We start from the raw sequence: 13,244 nt of genomic DNA, 5'->3' as shown, positions 1-13,244 counted from the left end.
TTCAATCTATTAGAATCATACTTTTCAAAAAAAAAACTGCGATGAGCCGAAAATTATCACATTTTAAAACCCCGAAGGCCCTAGTTCTATTTTTCCATATGAAAATAGCTTATCTTCTGATTTCACATATACCAATTGTCAAGTGATTCGTCTAGAATTACACCTCTTCATTATGCAGCAGAAAACAAATATAAATAAATTCATGAACTTCTTATTTCACAATGGGCAAAATTTTAAATGCAGATGCGCTTTATATAAAGAATTAGCATGTGGATCTCTTATTTGGCAAAGAATTGCTCTTTTGTCTGAATCATGCATTTGATCTTAATATTTCAATTGGAATATAGTGCTAAACAATTTATAAAATCATTACAGGATATGTGATTCATGATACTATCATGAATATTGCAACCGTTTCCAAGAATCCTTCCAAAATTTAACTATAAAAATGTTTTCTACTGAAAGTTTAGCAATGGTGAATATAATAATAAGATTTCTGCATAAATTTTTAAACAGCTCAGACATGTGACGTGATAAATGAATGTTGAAGATCTTCATGCAGAGATTTTCGACATTCCGGACGAATGCTTTTCGATAGATGCAAGTTATACATATATAAATGGTGGATTTAATATCATTGGTGGTTACCGTGATATTAATTCCCTTACCCAACGAGGAAAATCTAAAGATTTTAAAGATTCTCCAAAATCAGGCAACGTACATTGGATAAAGTTTGTAGAAAACGAAATAAAAACGAAAAGTGACTACGTCAAGTACACAAATCTTATTGGAGCTACTTTAATTTCCATAAAAAATGGACAAACTACAATAACCTTTGGAGGAGCGTATAAAGTTCCCAATGACGACAACACATCATTTAAAGTAGAATTCAATAATTATCTCACAATTCATACTTGGGATTCTGATGGTGTTGTTTTAGGAACGAAACACTTTAAGAATACGGCATCATCAACACCAGCTAAGATTACTCAGTCAGATTCGTCAACAGAACAATGGCCATGCGCTCGAATTTTCGCAGGAGCTTGTTGGGATCAAAATAATGAAAAGATGTGGCTAATTGGTGGCGAAGGCATGACCAAATACGGAGATATCTCAGAAGGATTAGTAAAACTATCCGAAATCTGGAGCTGGGACATGAAAACTTCGAAATGGACATTATATCCAATTCAAAACCGAGATTTACACGAAAGATCCGTAGCTTTCTTAAACGGACATATTTACATACTTAGTGGCCAGGATGTCGCTAATTGTATCTGGGATATTGATACATCTAACCCAGATTACCTTAAATGGGAAAGCATACCCATCCCAGATATTTTCCAAGTTCCGATTAGTGGTTCTAAGATCTTTATTTGCGAATCTTTGCTTTTAGATCATTATTTGTTTATTACTCCAGGATCTGTTCATGATTTCTATCTCTCGATGCTTTCTACCATTAATATTACTCCGAAGAAGAAGTTTAATAGCTCTCCTTTAGCTTGGACAGCTTATAATGTTATGACCGACGAATTTACTCAATATAAGTTCTCTTTGACAGTTCCGCAGACAGCATATAGCACAATTATACAAGATAGAGTATTTATTTATATAATTGGAGGCTTTATTACCGATCATAACAAAAAATGCGTAAATTACAACAAAAAACTCATCAAAATCAAGAAAACTCATCTCTTCGCACACGAAACATTTGACTTAGTCAAGTGTCCGAAGAATTATATCCTTGATTCGCAGCCAATTATACCAGAATTTCAAAAATTCCAGGAAGTAATCAATTCTCACCTGGAAGGAGACAATAATGATAAGAGAGACAGTTCCGAACGTGGCTACAACTATTTCTTGAATTTACAGAAGAAAACTGTCTTAAATTTCAATGATTACGTATTTTATGAGAATTTAGTAGCAGAAAAGAAAGTATTAGTAGCAAGATACGAAAAATGGTCAGATGCTCTAACTGATTTGCCTCTCTGTTTCGTCAGAGACCTTTTTATTTTTGCTTATACAGATTGGATCGAAGAAACCGATAGAGAGTTCATTTTCATAGAGCTTATGAAGTTCATAAAGCTCTTGTGGCAGTATAAGTTCTACAGATTGATGTGGCTTGAGCTTGTACAGTGTTTTTCGAAATTATCCGTAGATAAAGTCATCGCGTTATGTAGCATGACCGATGAAAGTAATGTTTTAGCTGATGACAAAGAATGCGCACTCTTCAAAATCGTCCTCTACCATACATTAAATGAAAATATGGACAAAATAGCAACGATCATTAACTTGTCACTTTTATCAAATTTGAGAGACTATCCCTTAATTATCCAAAGTCTTAAGAACAAAGAAAAAATCATAATTAACATCTCCGCGGATAGTTTACCCGTTTCTACTCTAGAATATGACTTAGCTTTGATGAGAGATCTTTCTATTGTAAAATGCAAGGATGGAAAGATACTTGCGAACAAGAATCTCATTACAGGTGTTGACTTCTCGCAGTATGACTCGAAAATAGTCAAAGCTGCCTTGACTCACCGAACAAAAAATTCTATTCAATCAATAAAAGACCTGATCAGCATCTTTTCATTACTAAACGACGCGGATAACATTAAATATGACTTTATCTACGGCTGCTTTAGGAATAACCATTCTACAATTGCAAATTTCTTATTAAAAGATTCAGAAAAGCTTTTCCAGCTGCTTTTCCTAGAAAAAGACCAGATCTGCAATTACATAATAGAAATAATTGGCGAAAAAGATCCAAAAGCCTTGATTTCCATTCCAGATTTCAAAATCGAGATACATTCGAAATGTCCTGTTAATTTTAAGATCAACAGTTTGACATTTGGTGGTACAAAAGAACAGATGTATCAAATTGCTTATGCTTTTTATTTAAACTTGGAATTTGAAAAGATTTCTCACAAAATTCCAAATGGTAAGATGGCACAAGCATTTCTTAGGCTTCTATCTGATAATGAACCATTCCTTTATAAGCAAGATCTCATAAAAGTCAAAGATTTCGTAATTAATATTTTATTTGCAGAAGAAGATGGTTCGATAAGGTCAGAACAGTTTGCAGAAATGTTTGTTGACTGTTTCAGAGCAAAGATACATGAAGAATGCGCTAAAAGATGCAAAGATACAAAATGGATCGCAATTCTCGCTGACAACAAAGCGAATGAGTTGGATTCGAAGATGATAAACTGGATATTTAATACAACTAACCATGATTCAGCTCCTAACATTACTTACGAAGAAAGTGTCGATTTACTTGCCGAACAAAAGGATAATTCGTTTGTTTGGGTTAATCAATAGATTATTTTTATAAATTTTTGTATGATTATAAAGTATATTATTTATTTTGAAGAATTTTTTAAGGGCGCATTTACGCCCCTATGACATGGTTAATTTTCAATGACGCTTCACATCAGTTGTCAAAAATTTGACTTAAAGTCAGATGGCCGTAAGTGCAGCCTTAAGGGTGCATTTACCACTTAAAAAAAAAAAAAAAAAAAGGTAGTGGGGCTTCCAGGCGCGTTGCGCCCTCTAGCCCTGAAGATGTTTAGTATAAATGAAGTTTTTATTCGGAGGGCTTCCAGGCGCGTTGCGCCCTCTAGCCCATAAAAATTTTTGAGAGTCGTCGCCGTTGACTTTTTTGTAGAGCGCTCAAAATAGTATAACTTTGTCCGGACAAGTAAGGGTCTATCGTCGCCACAGGAAAAGTTACAGGCGTTCCAAGGAAGTATACTTTGAGAAGCCTTTTCCCCCTTATAGAATGAGATAGGACGGTTATTTTACAAAACTGACAACACTTTGACCGAGTAGTTTTTTGTGCTGAACAAAAAGTGTCATATAAACATCTGTCAAAAACCGCTTTTTAACTTCACTTAAAATGCCACGTAAGCTACGTAAGAATATACGTAAGAGGAAGAGAGCATTGAAACATCCAATAGTAAAACTGACACCACAACAACAGTTGCAACAACAAATGATGAATGACCCCACTATGTTGCAACAAATGTCAAGCAATCCTATGCTTTTAAACCGAGTTTTTGGTGCACAGAGTGGAGGTTTAAGAGCGGCACTTTTAGCGAAAATGGCAGGCTATGGTGGAGCTGCAGACGGAACAGCTTATAACCCTCAAAGTCAAATGAATTTGAGTTCACTCAAAAATCAAATAACAGATGTCAAAAAGTCAAACATAGACATACAGAAACAAATAAGTGAAAACGAAAAGAAACTAGAATATGACAGACACACAAAGAAACTCAATGAGTTAAACGTAGAGAAAAAGAAGAAAGAAGAACAACTGAAAGAACTAAGTACAGAGGAATATGCGAAAAAAAGTGTCAGAAAAAGCAGCAGAAGTAGCAAAAATGGAACAAGATGTTATAAATTTGAAAAACCATACTACTCAATATAAAGTACTGAAAGATGAAGAAATAAAACAAAAGCCATGAAGACATATATGGATAGCGATGAGTATAAAAAAGAAGTTGAAGCAAATGTAAAGGCAGAAAAACTTTTACAGTTGCAAAACCAAACCGTACAGTATGAAAACTTAGCACAAGAAAGTAAAAATAACGACGCAGCCATGCAAAAGGCAATGAAAAGCGCAGAATATATAAAAGCTAACAATGACTGGTTAGATGCCCAAGCCAACGCTAAAGCAGCCCAACTTATAGGGTCAATAAGGACAAAAATACAAGCGGATGAAGACAGTTCAAATGAAGCTTTAATGAATGCTGACTTTAAGAACGCCTTCGAAGCTCTTCATAGTAAGGTGAAACTAGTGAACGACTTCTCATCTGGAAAGAAACTGAAGTCTGAAGGTTTCGACAAAGAGTTAAGAGAAGTAGCACAAAATATGACGAAAATAACAGATGCAGCAACGAGACAGGCAGTTCAAAGTGCCTATGACGCCGTTAGAGCAACTGTTGTGGAAAGTCAAGAAAAAGAGTTACAACAGACCAAAACAGACCTAGTAAATGCTTTCTTAAAAACGAAAAGTCAGGTAGGACATTACGCTGCAGATGGAACATATGTGCCAGCTGGTGGAACTTATATACCAGCTGGTGGAACTTATATACCAGCTGTTGGAACTTATATACCACCAAACCCTCCAAGAGAAGCACCTGCACCAGGACTACCTAAAACATTTACATCGTCACATGGACACAGACACAGGCATGCACCAAAACCAACACAACAACCAACACAACAACCAACAGTTCAAAACACTGCACCACAACCAACAGTTCAAAACACTGCACCACAACCAACAGTTCAAAACACTGCACCACAACCAACAGTTCAAAACACTGCACAGCAACAACCACAAACAGAGCAAGGACATAAAAGAAGTAGAGAACAAGGAAACCTAGAATTCTTAAAAATGCTTAAGGAAAATTATGGTTACCCAGATACTCTTGACTTTAGTGACAGATATAAAGAAGCTATTAGAAAGTTCAAGGAAGGAAATACTGACCCGAACCTATTTAGCTTTATGGCTCAGCACCAAATGGGATATAATTTCAAACCTGGAAAATACAAGCTCGCTAAGGGATATGATTTAATAGCATATCATCCAAATGACATGACTGAATTTACTCCGAGATATTTGGTGTCAGAGCTAAATGACAATTCAACTCTCTTCATGAAACGCGTAAAAAATAGAGACGGAACGAAAGAAGAAAGGTTTATGAGTCCGGATGACTTAGATAGGGAACTTGTTAAAAACGGTCTCGGAATATATGAAATGCCAGCAGATGAGGTACAAGAAACTCCACAGGAAGAAGTTCAGATACAACCAGACATGGAAGAAATAGTTCAGCAACAACAGCTAGAAGAGCCTGAAGGAAACGAACAAGTCCCTCCTTTGGAAACTAACTTCACAGAACTAGATGAAGATTTGGAACAGCCGAAAAATCTTGACCCTCAACAAGAGTATGAGGTGAATATGGAATCTTTCCAAGAGTCTAAGAAAAATTCGGCTGACATGGTAGAAGAATATCGAAAAATGTTTGCCGACATACAAAAGACTCCAACACCAGATGAAAATATTCAGCATAGAATGGAAGTACTGAAAGAAAATGTACGCAAATACAATAACCCTTTTTACTTACGACCATATAACGTTCAATCTTTGGCTGAACTCGGTGAAAATAAAAGGTTAAATTTCAACAAAACATATAGAAATGAAACATTGTTTAAAGTTCATTCAGAACCTAACCAATATGGAAACAAACCTACTTTTGTTTCTGCAGACTATGGAACTACAATGAGATGGGGTCATAAAGCAAATCCGGATAGGTGGTTCATAAACTTACAACCACAATTCCAAGAAGTTGTAGACGCAATGGAAGTGAATGGTGAACCAGATTTAGCTGGTATTTTCAGCGCGGCTTTAATGCCATTGAAAGATATGAAAGATGCAGATATTTTGGACCAGTATGAAATGAACATGGCTGATGGAAATATAACACCTGACGTTCTAGAACATTTATCTCAAAGAACTACACAGAACCATAGAGATGGTATATTTGGTGAAGAGTTTAGAAAGAAAGTTAGGGAGACAGAAGGAAGAGAACCTATTGTACATGACCTTGCAAACGAAAGTTTACAAAATGTCATAAAAACTTACTTTGCAGACAATGAACCGAGAAGGGATGAATATTTAAGAAAACTCAAATGGACAGTACCAAATGAAATGTTAGTATTGAAAAACATGTTCCTTGACAAAATAAAACCAACTACAGAAATAAATGACGCAAGCCTGAAACATTGGGTAAAAGCTTTCCCATTCACAAAAGATATTGTTGGTAACATGGAAAGAAAACCAGAATGGCTACAAAAACATATATTTGGAAACGAGCATATTCCATATGGACAAGCTCTGTTTGAAGAGCTTGAACCGGAAACTCAGGAAAGAGTCATGCAAACAATACGCGAAGACTCAAATACAAACTATGACAAACTCTTTCTAGGATATAGGTTACCTGAGATGGGCGACCAGAGCCCAAAGGCAAAAAGGACATGGGAAATTTACAACATACTAGGTGAACATGAGGCAAAGATGCAACAACTTGAAGCAGAGGGCAAGTTACCAAAAAAGAAGAGAAGAGTAGAACAAAGTGAAAATAGTGAAGAAGTAACTTCATCTAGTGAAAGTAGTGGCAATGAAGGAAAAAGAAGAGTTAAAAACTCAGCCAGGAAGAAAGTAAAGCTTGGTCCACGTGGGTTCTATTATGACATATAAATCCAACTATTCTATATTTTTACCCATATGAAATGTACGCCGCTCAGAATATAACGCCAACAGTTTTGGATGCCATGAACGGAAACGTTTCCGAATGGTATAACGAATGCGACAATGCCATTAGAAGGTCAGAAATAGTTCCTGGAACTTACGAATATACAACTGCTGTTTCTTATGGAAACGTAGGTGAGTTTGGAGAAGGTTCTTCAACAACAGTAGATATTGCTTGCGACAGGTTTCATATTATTTCTATTGACAACTCATTCTTATACGTGGAACAAGACATTGAAATAAAACCTTCTGCCAAGTTGTCTGACAAGAAAGGTTGCAATGGAATTTTCTATGTCGGATACCAATATGCTCCAGAAGTTTTCATGGGATATAAGATATATTCTAACTCTGACTTAGTTCAAACAGTAACATGGGCAAACTATGAATGGTTCGCTTTGAGAAACTCAGTACAACCACAAGCTAGAGAACAAACAGACCAGTATGCAACTATTGAGAAAATAAGAAGACTTGACCCTAACGTTCCAGGAGTTTATGTTAACCTTTCTGGTTCAGATGGAAATGCTGTCACTAAAGTAAAACTGAAACTTAGAGTTCCTTTGTCATCTTTCCTCATCTTCAGGTTTTTAAGATACTTGCCAAACTGGGCAGGAAAAATTTCTATCGAACTTACTCCAAGCAAAAATAACTTAGTCATTGCACCAACACAAGACCCATTCACTATTACAGACGTAGAGGGAACAAATAAAACGTCATTCGCCGACTTTTGCAAAGACAAAGTTGACTTAGACTTTGGTTTCTCAAACCTCAACACTGAAGTAAACTATTATTTCAATGCTGCTGGAACTGCTTGGGACCCAGTTAAGTTTACATGCGAAAAATTTGAATGCAAGAGAATAGAAAGCAGACTTGCAGTCTATATGTTGGACCCAGATATTTTCAAATGCTTTAGCTGCCAAATATATTGCAGTTCCACTTATGTTCCCTATACACCAAATATCTGTCAAAGACTTTGCAGGTGAAGTTGGAAACCAAAGTGCTGACCCAGGTGCAAGAACAGATATTGCTTTAACAACTGCAATGAAACATGCAGATACTATGTTTGTACTGTTCAGACGAACTATAAATGACTATTCTTGTTTCTACAACCCTGGTATTAAATATCATATAAACATAGATGGCAAATATTATCCAAGAGAAGAATATTCTACAGTTGAGGATATGAGGTCATACAACTTGACATTAGATGCTATGAACTTTAACAACAACTTCACAACAACCATTAACCCTGAAATGCAAAGTTCTATTATGCCATATGTGAAAGTATGGACTCATACAGGAGGTCAAAAAACTCAATATACAAATGGAGACCGTTCAAACTTTTGGCTTGGCATTCCATTTGCTGACTCAGAAGACTTTATGGGTGGTATTTCAACTGTTGGTACAGTTCAAATACAATATACTGGTGACAGAGACGGTCCAGATGAATTGAAAGCAAAGAAGTTTACAAAACCAATAGCACTTTTCACGGAAGATGCTCTTTTGAAGATTCGTTCGATGAAACCTGCTGGGGCTCCTCAGATTGGCATAACGACAGCTTTCCATCGAGCAGATTTTGGCAGCAGGTCAGTAAGTTGTTCTTGAACTGACTTCTCTCCGTCAAATATTGACAGTACGCCAGTTTTGACATAATATTGTATTATAAACTTACCTTTAGAAATATCTGTAAGTTTTGAAGTTATATTTTTGTCTGCTTCAAGAACTTTCACCATTTCAGTTATACCAACTTTCTTTGCTTTATGAAAATATTTTGGTTCAGCAAAGACTGCTGTTCTATAACATTTTCCATTGTTTGTGTAAAGAACTATTCTGTCAATGAACTTGTATTGTTTGTGTGTGTAAACTTTGTTCTGCTTCAATTCGAAGAGATACTCAAATACGTCCATCTTTTTATTCTAAGTAAAATGTCATTTCCGAAAAATAGAAGCGTAAGTGTTTCAAAAGGTTTAATGGCGGTGGCAGATGTGAAGTTAAATTCACCAACTCAAACAAACAGTCAAAGTGTTGTTGTCAATGTCAAAGACAGAGATGTTGAAGTGGGGAAACCATACGAAGACGAAAATGGTATAACAATAGTTCCTGTAAAAGAACAACCAACATACCCTGAAGTTAGCAGAGACTTAAGTTCTGTTGCAGATATTCGAAACGACTACCAACAACTGAAAGACAAACTTCAAACTCAGGAGAAGATTTGTCAAGCTTTAGGTATAATGTTAAACTTGGTCGAACACAACCCTGTAAAAGTGAACTCATATGTCATTGCACCTCATGAAGTTTTGAAAGAACTATTGAAACTTTTGACAGAGGCAGACGATATAAACATCAAAGAAATAGAACCCGACGTTAGTTGCTGTGGTGTTTCATATAATGTCATTGACAAGATATACGTTATGAAAGGAGGTGAAACGTTGAACTTAAAATATAGTTTCCCAGACGTTATAAAAATATTTGACGACCACAACATTTCATTAAAATTTATTTGCTAAGTAAATGGCAGAAGACACAATGGTTTATACTATTACGACTAAAAACCCTGAGTCATATAATTCTATAACAACAAACTTACAAAGTCCTCAAGGACGATATTGTAAACTAACCTTAAACACAATGACGACTAAAGCCTGTTTTGCTCTTTTGACACCAGAAGATTTTATTGTTGTGAATGGTAAAAAATACTCCTTTGAAGATACTTACTCAGATATACCACCAACAGGTTTTGTTGACTTATTTAATACTTTAAGTACGGGTGTAACATGTGCTGCAACTAGAGCAGGTTTCATTATGTTTGGATGTCCGACTGAGTTTACTATAAACAATATGAGCTATAATACAAAACTTATATCTGGTTTTTACTACCAACAGTTTCCTATAACAGGAAAAGGTGTCATACAAGGAATGTCTATTCCATTGACTTTAAGTACACCTATTTTATATATTGTTTCAAACTTAGGTTCAAAGTGTTATTCGAATGTCGACAGAAACTACTATGACCAAAAGATACTTATGCGTATAAATAACACATTCTCTGCTGGTTTGCCTATTGTTCATTCGAATGCAGAGTTTTCAGCTTTAGTAAACTCAAACACTTTAGCAAACATAAACTTAACCTTAGTTGACGCAAACTTTGTTCCTGTAAAACTTTTATGTCCTATGTATTTGTCAATGACGGCAGAAAGTTTCGAATTGGAAGATGCAACTGGTGAAAGTATTGTATTACAAGAACAACTTCAACAACAAATAGCTCAAGAACAACAAATGCAACAAATAGCTCAAGAATAAAAAAAATATTTTTTTTATTTTTATAAAAATGTACAGAATAGATGTTTCAGATTTTTATGACTTCCAAACATTCAGAAATATGTGTCTATTTCGAGACTATAACAAAGCAGTCGAGAATTTGAAACGTTTAGTCATTTATGTCGACTCTGCCCCAGAATGTTATGTTATGAAAGAATGGGATGTTGTCTTTAACAAACCAAGAGCAACAATAGTTTCAGAACAAGAATGTAGACAGAAACTTAAGAAAATAAAAGTCGTACAAGTTGGCATGAAGATGTTAGATGCTTGGGATATCTTATTGTCAAAACTTGAAGATTTTTCAGTTCGTGGTATAAAGTTCTATACACCTTCTCCAAACTTCTATTCTATCTTCACTGGATATAAATACGAACAAGTAGAATGGAAACACAGTATTATAGAAGCTTGGTTAGACCATGTCAAAGAAATTATATGCAATGGAACGAAAAGGTTTATGAGTATATCTTATGTTGGTTTGCAAACATCTTACAACATCCAAGTGCTAAAAATGAAACTGCTCTCATTATAATTGGAAAACAAGGAACAGGTAAGAATACTTTCTTTACAGATATTTTTGTGCAAAACTGTTAGAGGGCTATTCGAACCCTAATATGACAAACTTAGAAAACATCTGCGGTAAATTTAACTCTTCAATAGAGAATATGAAACTTATAGTATGTAACGAACTTCAAAGTATAGATACAACAAAAGTTTTGAACTCAGATGCTTTGAAGAGTCTTATAACAGACAAAGTTGGAGTTGTTGAAAGAAAGTATAAAGACCAAAGAGTTTGTGAAAATGTTGCAAACTTCATTATGGTTTCAAACAATGCTGTTCCGATGAAGTTAGAAAGTTCTGACAGAAGATATGTAGTTGTCAGAACGTCAGATTCTCATATGCAAGATACAGAATATTTTGACGACTTAGCAGAAACTTTGACATCTGACTTTTACAACCACTTGTTCTCATATTTCATGACATTAGATATTTCTAAGTTCAATCCAAGACAAATTCCACATACCGAAGAGAGACAAACATTGTTAGAAGCAAACAAGAGTGTATATGAACTGTTCATAGATGAAACTGACTTTGAGTGTTTAGATGAAAGGTCATTGTACGATTCGTATAAACAATATTGTCAAGAATATGGTTATATGACAGCGTCTAAACGAACATTCTTGGCAAATGTCAAAAATCTTTTAGATGTTCAGAACGGCGTATATACAAAGAAAAATTTTTATGAGTAAATTTTAAAAAAAATATTTTTTTATCCGATAGAAAAAGATGACAGAAAAATTAACTTTTTACATAGCGCCAGACCCTTCTTGCCCACATCTTTTTAAGCCACAATATATAGACATAGAACTAAATAGAGAAAGCGAAATTCTACAAACAGAAGAAACATATAGAGACCTAGATAACGAAAATGGATATGCGCTATTCTGGTTAGATTGTCCTTATGAAATGTATGAAAAAAAGGCTTTATATGAAGAATATAGAAAATATTGTCATGAAAACGATATAAGACCAAGCTCTAGAGAAAAATTCTATGCTGGTATAAAACATCTTTTCGAAGTTCGGAATGGCAAATATAGAAAGAAATAATTTTTCTGAGTAAATTTTAAAAAAATATTTTTTTATCCGATAGAAAAGATGACGAAATTCATCTCAGTAAACAAGTACATGTCAGGACTTAAAGAAGAACTAGACCCATTCACATATTTGAATGTTACTTCTACCATTTTGAAAAGTCTTCATTCAGCAAGTTTGGAACATCGAACCAGTTAGTTTGCTATTGTGACTAAAAATGGTGCGAAATTTGAAGACTTAGACATAGAAGGTTTGTTAACAGTCAAAGAAAGTTTTGACAGAAGGTTCTCAAACCTTAAAGAAGGCAAAGCATACAAACTTGTTATACCTTATGAACCAAAGAAGACAGACGACTATGAATATTATGAGTCTAAAGTTGTAGAAGTTCAAGGTAAATTGGGTAAAAAGATTTTAGAGTCTAAGCCAGTGTTTGCTCCTAAAGAGGAAGAGAACATTGACATTGACCCAGAAATGTGCTAAAAATAAAATTTTATTTTTACATGTCATATCTCCCCTTCTCTGGAACTGGTTCTTTCTTCTCTTCTTCTACTTTCTCTTTCTTTTCTCTCTTCTTCTTTTCTGGTGGAGTTATGTCAAATTTCTCCGAACCATATTTATGTAAAAGTTCTTTGTCCTTTAATAGCTCTTCTATTCTGTTTTCTATTTCATCTTCAAGAACAGCGCATGTGTCTTCTTTGCATTCTAAGAAGTTTTGTTGGACTTCATCTTTCCAATCGGCGTCATCTCTGTCAACAAGTCTGTCATTGACAAATTTTAAGACTGCTCTGCTTAATGTTTTATGGTTCTTGTCATATTCCCAGAAACAGAACTTTAGAACAAATTCACCTTTCTTGTTTACACTATGTAAGATTTTATGGTCTACAGATGTTTTGCTGTCAAAAAGCTTGTCTCGAATATAGATAGCGAAATCGCTAGACATTTTCTAAAAGATAAAAATTTTAATTTTTCTAAAAATATGTTAGAAAAAAAGTTTGCTGACATTGACAAGAAATTTGAGAATGTTTTA

The 13,244-nt window shown here is 34.8% G+C and overlaps 8 protein-coding genes and 4 pseudogenes across 12 annotated transcripts, besides 1 other annotated feature; 11 read left to right on the top strand and 1 right to left on the bottom strand.

Annotated features, from left to right (window-relative positions):
- Window positions 1–537: 537 nt before the first annotated feature.
- Window positions 538–3,373, top strand: TVAGG3_1005150 (galactose oxidase, central domain-containing protein; the record flags this gene model as incomplete). Its single annotated transcript, XM_001310103.2, has 1 exon — window positions 538–3,318. The coding sequence occupies one exon, from the start codon at window positions 538–540 to the stop codon at window positions 3,316–3,318; it is 2,781 nt and encodes a 926-aa protein (XP_001310104.2).
- Window positions 3,374–3,895: 522 nt separating this feature from the next.
- On the top strand, window positions 3,896–4,426 carry TVAGG3_1005140 (protein of unknown function, DUF4106 family; the record flags this gene model as incomplete). Its single annotated transcript, XM_051254392.1, has 1 exon — window positions 3,896–4,426. One exon carries the CDS (start codon window positions 3,896–3,898, stop codon window positions 4,424–4,426), a length of 531 nt encoding a protein of 176 aa, XP_051079966.1.
- A 444-nt stretch (window positions 4,427–4,870) lies between these two features.
- TVAGG3_1005130 (protein of unknown function, DUF4106 family) lies at window positions 4,871–6,082 on the top strand (the record flags this gene model as incomplete). Its single annotated transcript, XM_051254391.1, has 1 exon — window positions 4,871–6,082. A coding segment is annotated over one exon (1,212 nt), but the record flags the coding sequence as incomplete, so codon positions are not given.
- A 144-nt stretch (window positions 6,083–6,226) lies between these two features.
- Window positions 6,227–13,244: part of a mobile genetic element that runs on past the window's edge.
- TVAGG3_1005120 lies at window positions 6,657–7,261 on the top strand (annotated as a pseudogene). Its single transcript has one exon. A coding segment is annotated over exon 1 (605 nt).
- On the top strand, window positions 7,294–7,744 carry TVAGG3_1005110 (uncharacterized protein; the record flags this gene model as incomplete). Its single annotated transcript, XM_051254390.1, has 1 exon — window positions 7,294–7,744. A coding segment is annotated over one exon (451 nt), but the record flags the coding sequence as incomplete, so codon positions are not given.
- TVAGG3_1005100 (protein of unknown function, DUF4106 family) lies at window positions 9,280–9,816 on the top strand (the record flags this gene model as incomplete). Its single annotated transcript, XM_051254389.1, has 1 exon — window positions 9,280–9,816. The coding sequence occupies one exon, from the start codon at window positions 9,280–9,282 to the stop codon at window positions 9,814–9,816; it is 537 nt and encodes a 178-aa protein (XP_051079963.1).
- TVAGG3_1005090 (uncharacterized protein) lies at window positions 9,821–10,609 on the top strand (the record flags this gene model as incomplete). The annotated part of the gene is made up of 1 exon (XM_051254388.1): window positions 9,821–10,609. The coding sequence occupies one exon, from the start codon at window positions 9,821–9,823 to the stop codon at window positions 10,607–10,609; it is 789 nt and encodes a 262-aa protein (XP_051079962.1).
- On the top strand, window positions 10,638–11,471 carry TVAGG3_1005080 (annotated as a pseudogene). Its single transcript has one exon. A coding segment is annotated over exon 1 (834 nt).
- TVAGG3_1005070 (Poxvirus D5 protein-like family) lies at window positions 11,602–11,874 on the top strand (the record flags this gene model as incomplete). Its single annotated transcript, XM_051254387.1, has 1 exon — window positions 11,602–11,874. One exon carries the CDS (start codon window positions 11,602–11,604, stop codon window positions 11,872–11,874), a length of 273 nt encoding a protein of 90 aa, XP_051079961.1.
- Window positions 12,030–12,229, top strand: TVAGG3_1005060 (annotated as a pseudogene). Its single transcript has one exon. A coding segment is annotated over exon 1 (200 nt).
- Window positions 12,281–12,690, top strand: TVAGG3_1005050 (annotated as a pseudogene). The gene has a single exon. A coding segment is annotated over exon 1 (410 nt).
- On the bottom strand, window positions 12,714–13,157 carry TVAGG3_1005040 (uncharacterized protein; the record flags this gene model as incomplete). The annotated part of the gene is made up of 1 exon (XM_051254386.1): window positions 12,714–13,157. One exon carries the CDS (start codon window positions 13,155–13,157, stop codon window positions 12,714–12,716), a length of 444 nt encoding a protein of 147 aa, XP_051079960.1.

Source organism: Trichomonas vaginalis, chromosome I, assembly GCF_026262505.1.
Source record: "Trichomonas vaginalis G3 chromosome I, whole genome shotgun sequence".
Lineage (NCBI taxonomy): Eukaryota > Parabasalia > Trichomonadida > Trichomonadidae > Trichomonas > Trichomonas vaginalis.
The sequence above is the reverse complement of the archived record's forward strand: the minus strand, read 5'-3'. Positions and strand labels throughout refer to the sequence as shown.